Raw genomic sequence first — 13,816 nt, 5'->3', positions numbered from 1 at the left:
ATCTCTTTTAAAAAATAATATGGTTTTAAAGTGAGTACCTTTCGTTTGTTTACAGTCTAGTTTGTATCTGGTATATCATTTTCCTTTCATATATTTAATCATCGGTAATCTCTTACAACTATACCTTTAAAACCTGCTAAAGATGAATAGCATTCGATGTTCCTCTTCTTTCTCTCACTGTTTAAGATTCATCTATCTTTTTTCCAAAATGAAAATAGAAATGCAAAAGTTTGAGTTGTAGTGAATGGATAATTAGTCGGATCATAATTCAGTCTGCACTAGAGTCCAAAATGAAAATAGAAATACAATAGTTTGAGTTGTTTTTTCTAGTTTTTTTTTTAATTTCCGAGCTAGTAAAAATTGTATTAAATTTGTGTGACCTGTCATGTGCTGCATGCTAGAAAAGCCATCCTTAGTGATATCAAAAACCTCAGTACAGTACAAACATAGACAACTTGATTATTGACTTATTTCCCAATAATCAAATTGTATGTTTTATATTGTGCCTGTCATTTAAGCTTATATTGTGCTTATATTGTCCCAATAATCATATTATATGTTTTATACTGAATTAGGGTGTTGCTTTTAAGGTGTTTTCTTGTGTTAATTGTTAGAATATAGATTACATATATATTCTGTTATTCTATTTTTAGTCAGTACATATTTAGTTTCCATAGTTTAATAGTCAAGGCTGATCTGTAGCCTAATTTGTAGCTTAGCAGGTTAGCTTTTAGTTAGCATTTAGTTAGCCTAAACATGATCTTGTAACATGTATATATCTTTTGGAGATTGAATGAAACAGTCACGGAATTGATTTCCTTCATGGTATCAGAGCAGGTTACAATCCTCTCTTGATTTAACCTTCTTCTTATCCTTGTTTCTTCTTCTTTCTTCAATTTTTTTTCTTCATGGCGACCTCTGCCTCAGCCTCGCCTAAGTTTCACTCCGCCCTTACCATCACTAATGTTAAATCTCTTGTTCCTATAACATTAGACAATGAGCAGGGCTTGTATCATTCTTGGGCTACTTTGTTTACTAATCTTGCTAGGGTTCATGATCTTTACGATCATTTGGTTCCACTAACTGAAGCGAAGGATAAGGCAGCTTACGAGGCATCTAAGTCTTAAGATCTGAACATTTGGAAGCGTTTGGATGCTGTTGTACTACAATGGATCTATGGCACCATCTCTAACGATCTTCTTCATGCTATCCTCAAACGCAATGACACAGCAGAAGGGGCGTGGAATCGTCTTGAAGCACTTTTTCAGGACAACAAAGCCTCTCGGGCTACTCATCTCGAGGAGGAATTTACTAATTCTGTTTTTGAGAATTTCACCTCAATGGATAATTATTGTAATCATCTACAATCTCTGGCAGACATATTGGCTGATGTTGATGCTCCTGTGAACAATGGTCGTCTAGTTTTACGTCACATTGGATCTTTACCAGAGGCATATAGTGGTACAGTGGATTTTATTCAAAATCAAGAGCCTCTGCCATCCTTTGAAAGTTGTCGTTCGAGGTTGAAAATGGTAGAACGTACTGTCAAGGCTCGTCACGTTCGTGAAACAGGTGGTTCTGGAAGTAAGTCTTGTGAGGCTGCCATGGTGGTTGCTGATTCTTCTGTGTCATCTGACTCCTCTGCCAGAAACAAGCGCAACAATAATAATAAAGGGAAGAATGTGAAAAATGGTGGAATGACAAAGGCTCAACAACATTTTAATGGAGTCGGGCCCGGTAAGACACCATATCAGCACCAACAATACCAGTCAAGGCAACAGTCCGTCCCTCAACAATGGCCTGGTTGGGGTGGGTGGACTATTCCGCCTTGTCCTTTTCCAGCATACTCCTGGCAGCCAAGACCAAATGCAGCGGCCAACCGTCCTCCCTCTTCTAAGTCCGGTTTACTTGGACCTCGACCTCAAGCTTTCAATGTTGCTGCTCCTCCTGCTCCAAACTACATGCCTACTACTCCGAGTTACACTCCCACAGATATTGAGGCTGCTATGCATGCTCTTTCCTTCTCTCAACCTGATGGTAACTACTATATGGATACTGGTGCTACATCTCACATGACAGCGGATGCGGGTATTTTCTCTTCTTATGTCAATTCTAGCAATAAACATCATAACATTGTTGTCGGTAGTGGTGATTTAATTCCAGTTGTTGGTCACGGCTACACTACATTGCCTCCCCCATATCCACCTTTTACTCTAAACCATATGTTATATGCTCCTAAACTCATTAAAAATCTGATTTCTGTTCGCCAATTTACCTCTGATAATAAGGTGTCTATCTCTTTTGACCCGTTTGGTTTCTCTGTGAATGACTTATAGACGGGGAACACACTTATGAGATGTAATAGCACTGGGGAATTATATCCGCTTGTCTCCACCACCCAAGCCATCTCTTCTAACAATCATTCTGCTTTTACTGCTTTGCCATCGGACATTTGGCACAACCGGTTAGGTCATCCGGGAAATGCTATTATTAAGTCTCTTTGTAGTAAAAAATTGATTGATTGTAATAAGGTTCGTAAAACTTTTTGTTCCTCTTATTCTCTTGGGAAACAGTCTAAACTTCCTTTTTCTGATTCAATGTCATATACATTTCTACCTTTTGATATTATTCATAGTGATTTATGGACCTCTCCTATTGTTAGTAGTTCTGGACATTGTTATTATGTTTTGTTTCTTGATGATTACAGCAAATTTTTATGGACTGTTCCAATTGCAAAGAAATCTCAAGTTAAACAACTTTTCTTCACTTTTCATGCTTTAGTCAAAACTCAATTTGAAATAAATATTAAAACTTTCCAATGTGATAATGGAACAGAATACTTAAATGGTTCATTTCAAAAAAATTTCGAGCAACATGGCATGCTTTTCCGTCTTTCGTGTCCTCATACTTCTCCTCAAAACGGGAAGGCCGAAAGACATATCAAATCCATAAACAATATCATTCGAACACTTCTCTCTCATGCCTCTATGCCACCTTCTTTTTGGCATCATGCCCTGGCCATGGCTACATATCTTCTCAATATCCTTCCTACTAAGATATTGAATTACCAATCACCCACTCAAATACTATATCAAAGTGATCCTGATTATTCGGGTTTGCGAATTTTTGGTTGTTTATGTTTCCCGTTATTTCCTTCTACTACTATTCATAAATTACAAGAAAGGTCGACTCCATGTGCTTATTTAGGACCAGCTCCTAATCGTCGTGGCTCCAAATGCTATGATATGTCTAGTGGAAAAATCATAATTTGTCGTCATGTTCGTTTCGTTGAAACTGAATTCCCATTTTCCAAAATACACAAACCACAACCACCAAATTATGAATTTTTGAGTGATGATGTTAATCCTCAAGTATTACAGTATATCACTCAGAACACCACACAACATGACATGCAGCCTGGCCCAAATGCACCAACCAACTCGTCCTCTCTCCCTTCTTCTAGGTCGCAGTCTCACACGGACCCAGAACCTGTTCCCCCTACCACTTCCCTGCACACTCCCCACGCTCCTCCTCCAAGGCCCACTAATCCCACAACCGTCCGTATGAGTACTCGTGCTTCTCATGGCATTATTAAACCCAACCCCAAATACTCTTCCAATTACCACACTTCCACCACTACAGAGATATCTCCTCTTCCAAAAACTCCTGTTAGTGCACTTCGTGACCATAATTGGAACAATGCAATGTTAGATGAGTTTAATGCTTTAATTGATAATGAGACTTGGGAATTAGTGCCTCGCCCACCGAATGTGAATATAATTCGATCTATGTGGATTTTTCGCCACAAACACAAGTCTGATGGTTCTTTTGAGCGCTATAAGGCTCGTCTTGTAGGTGATGGTAGCACTCAACTCAAGGGTGTTGATTGTGATGAGACGTTTAGTCCTGTTGTTAAACCCGCCACCATTAGAACGGTTCTCAGCATTGCTCTCTCCCAGTCTTGGTCCATTCATCAACTGGACGTTAAGAATGCATTTTTACATGGTCATCTCAATGAAACAGTTTATATGCATCAACCCATGGGTTTTCGTGACAAAAATTTTCCAGATTATTTTTATCTTCTGAAGAAATCTATATACGGATTACAGCAATCTCCTCGTACGTGGTACCAACGATTTGTTGATTTTGTTGCTACCATTGGGTTCTCTCATAGTAAGTCAGATCACTCACTCTTTATCTACAAGAACGGGTCTAATGTTGCTTATATTCTGTTATACGTTGATGACATTATACTTACAGCTTCTTCCTCCTGTCTTCGTACGTATATTATGAGCATCTTAGCTTCGGAGTTTGCTATGAAGGATCTTGGTCCTTTGAGTTTCTTTTTGGGCATTGCCGTTACTCGTAATGCTCATGGTCTTTTCTTATCCCAGACGCAGTATGCTACTAATATTATAGAACATGCTGGCATGTCTACCTGTAGTGCATGTCCAACTCCTGTTGATACTAAGTCCAAACTTAGTGCTACTGCAGACACTCCTTATGATGACCCAACTAAGTACCGTAGTCTTGCGGGTGCTCTTCAGTATCTCACATTCACCCGCCCTGACATATCCTACGCTGTACAACAAATTTGTCTTCATATGCATGCTCCGACTAATGAACATATGAGTGCTCTAAAGCGCATCATACGTTATATTCAGGGTACTCTGTCTTTTGGCCTCCATTTGTATAAGTCAGATATGAATCGCATTGTCTCATATACTGATGCCGATTGGGGTGGGTGTCCCGACACCCGTCGCTCTACGTCTGGTTATTGTGTTTTCATCGGAGATAACTTAGTCTATTGGTCCTCGAAACGGCAACCAACTCTCTCACGTAGCAGTGTTGAGGCAGAGTACAGAGGTGTTGCTAATGTGGTGTCTGATTCGTGTTGGATCAGGAATTTGCTTTTAGAATTACATTGTCCTGTTCAAAAGGCTACACTGGTTTATTGCGATAATGTCAGTGCCATTTACTTATCTGGCAATCCTGTTCAACATCAACGCACCAAACACATTGAGATGGATATTCACTTCGTCCGTGAAAAAGTGGCTCGTGGCGAAGTTCGTGTGCTTCATGTACCGTCTCGTTACCAAATTGCAGATATTTTTACAAAAGGGCTTCCGCGCATCTTATTTACTGATTTCAGAGACAATCTAAGCATATGAGAACCTCCTGCTTCAACTGAGGGGGTGTGTTAGAATATAGATTACATATATATTCTGTTATTCTATTTTTAGTCAGTACATATTTAGTTTCCATAGTTTAATAGTCAAGGCTGATCTGTAGCCTAATTTGTAGCTTAGCAGGTTAGCTTTTAGTTAGCATTTAGTTAGCGTTTAGTTAGCCTAAACATGATCTTGTAACATGTATATATCTTTTGGAGATTGAATGAAACAGTCACGGAATTGATTTCCTTCATTAGTTCTCTCCCTCTCTGTGTAAATGTAATTTGCATTAGCTTTTTAGTTTTTCATCATTACTTAATTATGTATTTTGATGGTCAAAAGCTTAGGTTTTGTGCTGCCTTTTTGACGCATAGAGCTCTTGTAAGTTAAAAATATATTCACACAGAATTAAGAAAACCTCTTAAAATATTATCAACCAAATTCCCCCATGATGTAGCGGCTGTGAAAATGTTTGTCCGAGGGCCTAGGGGGCCATTATAGTTCCTCTGTGCATTACATCAATTTTATAGATATTACAATTATGGTTTTACAAACAAAGAGAAAGAGTGTCAACTTTAGATATTTACTGGTTAATAGCTGGTTATCATCTGGATTTTAAATACATGTACTTGTAGGAAATGTGTCGAGCTTGTTTCATATATTTAATATATAATGCTTCATCTAACAGATATTTCATATGTTGTAAGTTTTTATAACGAAACCAGATGTGATTGCAATGTGATCTTGAGCATTATTCTACATTCGCTATGCCAATGACTGATTTCCATGTTTGCTTGGAACCTTATGTTTATTATCTTTGTTGGGATAATATGATATGTAGTACCATATTGCAGGTTCGAGTTAAGACTGCTCTCTTACATCAATCGAAAACCCAATTGATTGGTCCAAATTTCCCTGGTATCATTAAGCCTAGAGAGTGAAAGATCGGGATTATATTTGGGTACATTCACAAACCAGGAAGGATCGGAATTATTTCTCGATCTGGCACATTGATTTATGAGGCGGTGAGTTATTATTTAATGGGGTTCATACATTGAATGCTGCCTCTGATGTTTTTAAAAGTTGTATTATGTAATACACATGTTTGGAACCCTTTATTCATATGGTATTGTTTGGGAATGAAGTAGCTAATTTCTGTACATTAAATAGGAACTCCGCCACTTGTAAGTTGAATTAAGTACTGTCTTTTTTGGTTTTGAAATTAAAATGTAAATGTACTTCGTAGTGTATAACACTGGGCTCATTCATATGCAACAGACGCTGTTCTTTTTTGTTAAAAGATTGATTAAGTAGGTGCTGGGTAAAAACTATAATTTCTTTAACCATTATGATTTCATGGAGGATGTGTTAATATGAATATATAGTTTTCTTAATTCAGTCGGGAAAATAACCATTTGTACCATCTTATTGGACTAAATAGGAATAAGAGGCCTGTACTCGGTCTGTAGTACAGACTAGAGCGGAATCTATATGTTTGATATGGTAGCATTGTCCATGTAAAATTCTTGTAATATTTCAGATGGTGGTAGCATTGTTCATGTTTGCTGGTTATTAACTAAGTTATGAACTATGTTTGCTGGTTCGATTTCTTTCTTGCAAATAACTTAGTTAATATTTCAGGGAACAAAGAAGACTTACAAGAGAAAGCTTCACGTGTATAAAAAGGGAAACGCCCGGATAGTGGAGTCGAGGAGAAAGTGAAGCAAATTTAAGCAATAGCTTCTAGTAGTACTTTTTAAAATTTATAATCTTGGGCTTTTCTTAAGTAAAATATGTGAACTAGCTTATAGTTAGTTTTGACGTTTAATTTGATTGTATATTTGGATGTTTAATGTTTGGTTTGGATGCATTATTTTGCAGTATGAAATTTTATAATTGTTCTTCATTTTATAGAATAAGCATTTCAATTTGTTTGTGCTAAAGTGTTACAATAGCCTCCTAAACTGTTACCATATTATGTTTAAAATTATTTATTAGGCTAGTTATAATGTTACAACAGCTTCTCAAAGTGTTACATTAGGTTCTATGGGCCCACTTATCACGTCATCAAGACAACTCAGCACTGTGGGTCCCACACTTGCCATGTCAGCTAGTAGGTCCCACCATGGGTCCCACTTTTTAAAAACATTTTAAAACTCTAAGGTAACATAAAAAATAAGTTACAACTGATCTCTCTTTCTGGTTGTCTTAGCTTGCTAAGGCAATATATAAACAAGTTAAAACACGATGTTGCCTTAGGCACCAAAGATGTTACCTTAGACCCCAAAGATGTTACCTTAGACCCCTAAGGCAACATGGAAAAACCTATCTTTAAGAAAATATTACCTTAGCTTAAAAGTGGGGCAAAAACAACATATTCACCCCCTAATGCAACATTGTTTTGGTGTTACAGTAGGCATTTTATGGTGTAGTGATATTTGCATTTTTTGAAGCTCACCAGAATCTAAGAATTTTCCAGCGAGGTTTTTTTTAAAATCTGGTGCTCGTTAATTCGACGACATTCGGTCGAATTTAGAACAATATTTATAACTATATACGGTCAAATTTATAGTTTATGTGGACTTTTCAAATTTTCTCAACAATTCAATTTTTTGGGCGGGGTTTTCAAATTTTAGGAGAAAAATAAATTCAACCGCTTTCGGCCGAATTTAAGCAGTCGAATTTAGCCGCTCGTATACTAAATACGACTGATTTACTAAATATGACTCGAGTGAATGCAACCAGTCCAAAAATCGGTCGTATTCAGTTAAATATGATCGAAAATGGTCGAATTTAACTAAATACAACCGATTTTTAAACGGTCGTATTTACTCGTTTTTCTTGTAGTAGTCAGCTTGGATTAAAAGTATTTTTTAATTTTTTCAAACAAGAAGGGTTGTTATTGATTACAGTATTTCTTTTGTCATGCAATTGATTACAATATTGATTACATAAAACTAAATGTTTAAAAGCACTTAAATCACATGCGTTTTTGAAGTTATAATAAGCTTTACGACAAATTATATATTGCATTACTGAATGCAAACATGTTTCATTTTGTTGTTGGACTAACATCATCTTGTCGTGATTAGATATAAGGTAAAGGTTTAAGTCATAGTAACAAGAGGTATCATAACGTGCATTTATTTTCCTGATGAACCAGAAATCAGATTCCCAGAGAAATAAACTTAGTAGCTTCGTGACCAAGCCTTATATTTCCACTTAATTAATCAGCTAATGAGTATATAATGTATGAAATACTTGCTATATTATCGTGTTGATTTAAATTGAAAATATAAATTTTAAAATTCACACCCAACCCTAAATTGTTGCTGAAAATTTTCTAATCAAGTATCTGGTTGCATCATATCGGTTAAGTCATCCAGAAATGAAGTCTATTAACGGGTTCAGTTTGATCAATTCCTAGACCTATGTAGTATCTAGAAATAGTTTAGTGTTGATATTATTTTGTTTGTTAGATATATATATATATATATATATATATATATAAGTCTCCGTTTTACTGTAATTGATAATTTTTTTTTTGTCGGAGTAGGTGATAAAAAATTGTATTATAATAAGATCTTATTTTTCTCTATTTTTTCTTTATAATTTATCTTGATATTAGGTTGGTACGACATGTGATTGATTGACAGATAATCGATCATGATGGCTTTCACATTTTGGCTTTAAAACATATATTTCGATTATTGATTTTTTCTCTTCTTCTTTTCAAATCATTTTTTTTTATTTTTTTGGATGATCAGAGTTTTAATCATGATTGTTGTTTTTTTGTTCGAATTGGTTGAATTTCTCAAGGGTACATATTTTGCTTTTTGTTAAGTTATTTTCACTAGTTTCATTTCAATTTGATATCTCATACATGCTCTATGTTTTTCTCTCTTTGATGACATTGGCTCATTAATAAGTCATTTTTTCCATTCTTTCCATATCATCTTCCCTTTCTCTTGTTGGTGTTTATGATGAGGGTATTTCTGGACACATACGTATATCTTATTCATTTTTTATCTGGTGCTCTAGACATATTGGCCTTTCACATGATTTTTTTATCTTGTGCTCTCGGCACATTGCCTCTTTGCGAGATTATTATTTTCCATTTGATGTTTTAGGCACGTTGTGTTGCTTACATAGGCATGCATGATAATGTATTCAACAAGGCTATCTACTTGTGCAATCGCTTAAATGTGTGATCTTTACCTATGAACAAACGCATTCCAAAATGGGATAATGGAAGCAATTCTTATACTTTGTAATGTCTGGATTATTTATAAAAGAAGATCTCTGATCGTGTCCCGGAAATCAGAAGAACATCATATAAAAGAGTTGTAAAAAGAAATAAAATATTACCAAGTCTTAATTTGAGAAGTTCAGACTAAACCAGTCGAGAAGTGTCATACAGTTATAATTCAAGAAGTTTGATTGTTCATTCGAGAAGTGCATTTGTACTAATTCGAGAAGTGCATTTGTACTAATTCGAGAAGTGCAAAATGAGTTAATTCGAGAAGTCTGTGAAACCTGTTAGTTAAGTTGATTTAAAAAATATGCAAAGCCAGATTAGAGAAATTAGCACAAGAAGACAATTCAAGATGTCCTGAGGATGCTGGCTCAAGAATGTAAGATTTAAAGAATCTCGAGGTTCACAATAAGATAAACAATTGGAGAGATAAAGGATAATCATTCTATCAATCTATGAGTGATTACTTCACACAACATGGACTGACAATGAGACTCTACAACTTCACGTAAAGAACTTCACGTAAAGAGTGAATTAAGGAAAAACAGCTAAAAAGACATGGTATATCTTACGGACAAAAGGAAATAAAACTATAAATTATCGGCATTCTGCTTAAAAGTTAAAACGTCTTGAGATTAATGGGTTTGTAAATAAATTGGACTTTGGAAGGGGTATTCATCAACTATATCCGTAGTCCGCGATGGCGCAGTTATGATTTGAATTTTTACAAACAGTACATTGGGGTACGTGTTATGATTTGAGTGTTTGATAAGGTAGTTGAAACAGTACCGCACGCAATTTATTTCTATCATTTTTATAATATTAATTAATTTATATTATATTTTATATTATTATTAGAAGTTTTTTATTTTATTATCAAATTATATAAATTGATGATTTTATTCGACTACCACGTCTACAATTTTAACTATTATGTTAAGAATAAGTTCATTATTGTTATTATTTTCATAGACACCGTTTAATACAACAATATTATGATTTATATTATGTCAAACTTGTTTTTTTTTTAAACTATTTTAGTGATTTATTCTATTTGATGTTAATGTAATAGTTAGTATAATAATTTAACAAAATTTATATTGAACAAACTCATTCCAAAATGGGATAATGGAAGTAATTCTTATACTTTGTAATGTCTGGATTATTTATAAAAGAAGATCTCTGATCGTGCCCCGGAAATCAGAAGAACATCATATAAAAGAGTTGTAAAAAGAAATAAAATCTTACCAAGTCTTAATTTGAGAAGTTCAGACTAAACCAGTCGAGAAGTGTCATACAGTTATAATTCAAGAAGTTTGATTGTTCATTCGAGAAGTGCATTTGTACTAATTTGAGAAGTGCAAAATGAGTTAATTCGAGAAGTCTGTGAAACTTGTTAGTTAAGTTGATTTAAACAAAATATGCAAAGCCAGATTAGAGAAATTAGCACAAGAAGACAATTCAAGATGTTCTGAGGATGCTGGCTCAAGAATGTAAGATTTAAAGAATCTCGAGGTTCACAATAAGATAAACAATTGGAGAGATAAAGGATAATCATTCTATCAATCTATGAGTGATTACTTCACACAACATGGACCGACAATGAGACTCTACAACTTTACGTAAAGAGTGAATTAAGGAAAAGCAGCTAAAAAGACATGGTATATCTTACGGACAAAAGGAAATAAAACTATAAATTATCGGCATTCTGCTTAAAAGTTAAAATGTCTTGAGATTAATGGGTTTCTAAATAAATTGGACTTTGACAGGGGTGTTCATCAACTATATCCGTAGTCCGCGATGGCGCGGTTATGATTTGAATTTTTACAAACACTACATTGGGGTACGTGTTATGATTTGAGTGTTTGATAAGGTAGTTGAAACAGTACCACACGCAATTTATTTCTATCATTTTTATAATATTAATTAATTTATATTATATTTTATATTATTATTAGAAGTTTTTTATTTTATTATCAAATTATATAAATTGATGATTGTATTCAACTACCACGTCTACAATTTTAACTATTATGTTAAGAATACGTTCATTATTGTTATTATTTTCATAGACACCGTTTGATACAACAATATTATGATTTATATTATGTCAAACTTGTTTTTTTAAAACTATTTTAGTGATTTATTCTATTTGATGTTAATGTAATAGTTTAGTTAGTATAATAATTTAAAAAAAATTATATTGAATATGAATGTTTTCAATTGTGAATAGTTATACAAATTCAATTTTTTATAAATAATTATATATTATTTTCTTAGAATATTCAAAGCATTCAGATCACATAAATCGCATCGTACAATATTTTAGCGATGCAGTTTAAGCAATTCAAAATTTAATAATAAGAAAATTTGTCAAAAGAGCAAGGCACGGATTTTACAATACTTTAAAAAGTAGGAAAAGGGAACCTGTACATCTGGATCTACTACATAAGTGACTACAATAAAATCTTCCAAGTTAACAATAAAAGAGTTAATAATTGATAGAAAGAATGAATGCAGCAACTAGAAACACCACTATGTTTGCCATTGTTATGGTGGTTCCTTTGATCATAAGCACCACCAGCACCCGCACCAGCAACAATTCCTCCATATTTGGGTAAGACATTACTATCACCTCCCCCGACTCCATGTCCGTAACTACTTCCGTGGCTGCCACGAGCTGCGGCAGCATGGCCCCCATGACCTCCTCCACCGCCCCCACCAGCACGTCTATTGACGTTGCTCACAATTTTTTCTTTAAGTTCTGTCCCTTGTTTCACCATATTTCCCTTGTGTCTAATTTGCTCCTTGTTGCTTGCTATAAAAAGTTACAGCATTGATTATTATTGTAGATGCAGATATTAAACAAGAAAAAACAAAGGTGTCGCTGATGAAAAAAGATACGAGATTTTGATACAAAAATATAAATATTTAGAGTTTTATTTCATTCTCTATAACGGAGTTGAAATAGCATCAACCAAATGTACCTGGGTTTGATATAAGTAGTGGAGGACTATAAACTGATGCATGGAGATGTTGGAGTTGGACAAACAGCAGAAGCACTGGTAATATTCTCATATTTTATATCACTGTACACTCCTCCTCTCGATCTATATGTATAAAATTTTATTAACAACTTTGCAAGGTTTTTAAAGTAAATTAGATGTACCGCGTTAAGTTTTACCTTAACTGTTAAGCAAAGTATTTGATTCTTTGTTTCTGTTTGATATATGGACAGGTAGTGGAGGCCTAAGTAGTACACACAACTTTAATGGTACAACTTTTGTTAAAATTATTTATTTAAACTGCTCTTATTGTCTCTAACCCTTACTTGGTTGTAACATTAAATGCTTGTTATTTTTCGTCGAAATTGCCACGAAAATGACCCGACCTTTACAAATCTCAAGGGACAGTGTCCAGACAAAACAAGAGAAGGGGGAAATAAAGCAAAATGTGCTGAGCCCATATAAGTTAACAGCAAACCTACATAGAAAACCTAAACACTGGAGCTTGTTTAGATAAACTGCATAGTATGACTCCTAGTTAGGAAGAACAGCTCCTTGTGTGGTGAGAAATGATCTCGAGCAGGCCCGATGGTCACTGGGACTGAGAGATATGCAGCTGGGGAGAGGAGGGCCAAATCCCATGTCCATCTATGCTGAGAGTTAAGGAGGCCCAAGTAGTTTGTAGGCATAGATAAAGTTAGAAACCAGCCTATTACATGACAGTTTCACAAGTAACATTTAATATTACAAAAACTTTAAGAGGACAAATGCGCGTAGGATACTAATAATGGAAATGTTTACTACTGAAACCAGAAATTTACTACTGAAAAATGAATTGAATTCCCGGACCATCACTATACAGTATACAGTATCTTTAAGGTGGACTTACCACTGTTACATTGCTTGGGAGCCTTGAACTCTAAATATGAACTTTGATCCAAGTTGAAGGCTGGACATGTGAACCGGTGCTTCAATCCAAAAGTTAAAGAAAGCAAACAAATTCGTGCTGAGAAACTGTTTAAATTTAGTAGTAATTAGAGAGACTGTGAGAGGAAGTGAATTCATGATAATAGTACATCTCTGATACTTTATTAATTCAGTTTTATTATTTGGGCCCAAGCACGTATTAGCATATAATAGCTTAAAACCCGTGTCATGCACGAATACAGATTTTTTTTAATATTATATAAATTTATTTTTGAATTAAAATTTTAAATTTTTTCATTTTAAATTTTATATGATATGACTTCATGATAATTATATTAATACTCGTATATGTTCATAATTCTTTTAGAATAGTTAAACTTATTTAAAGTAATATCCTCAGTAACGGAAATAATTTTATCGAGTTTTTATTTTATTGAGAGTAAAAATACAATGTCCCT

At 34.5% G+C, this 13,816-nt stretch overlaps 2 protein-coding genes across 2 annotated transcripts; one reads left to right on the top strand and one right to left on the bottom strand.

Moving 5' to 3' along the window:
• Positions 1 to 908: 908 nt before the first annotated feature.
• LOC141699659 (uncharacterized) lies at positions 909 to 2,336 on the top strand. Its single transcript, XM_074503507.1, has 2 exons — positions 909 to 1,049; positions 1,146 to 2,336. Exons 1-2 carry the CDS (start codon positions 909 to 911, stop codon positions 2,334 to 2,336), a joined length of 1,332 nt encoding a protein of 443 aa, XP_074359608.1.
• A 9,418-nt stretch (positions 2,337 to 11,754) lies between these two features.
• Positions 11,755 to 12,566, bottom strand: LOC141699663 (uncharacterized). The gene is made up of 2 exons (XM_074503511.1): positions 12,414 to 12,566; positions 11,755 to 12,244 (listed from the first exon to the last, which is right to left on the bottom strand). Exons 1-2 carry the CDS (start codon positions 12,502 to 12,504, stop codon positions 11,883 to 11,885), a joined length of 453 nt encoding a protein of 150 aa, XP_074359612.1. The 5' UTR covers positions 12,505 to 12,566; the 3' UTR covers positions 11,755 to 11,882.
• Positions 12,567 to 13,816: the final 1,250 nt, after the last annotated feature.

Source organism: Apium graveolens, unplaced genomic scaffold (genome assembly GCF_009905375.1).
Source record: "Apium graveolens cultivar Ventura unplaced genomic scaffold, ASM990537v1 ctg100, whole genome shotgun sequence".
NCBI classification, from domain to species: Eukaryota; Viridiplantae; Streptophyta; class Magnoliopsida; order Apiales; family Apiaceae; genus Apium; species Apium graveolens.
The sequence above is the reverse complement of the archived record's forward strand: the minus strand, read 5'-3'. Positions and strand labels throughout refer to the sequence as shown.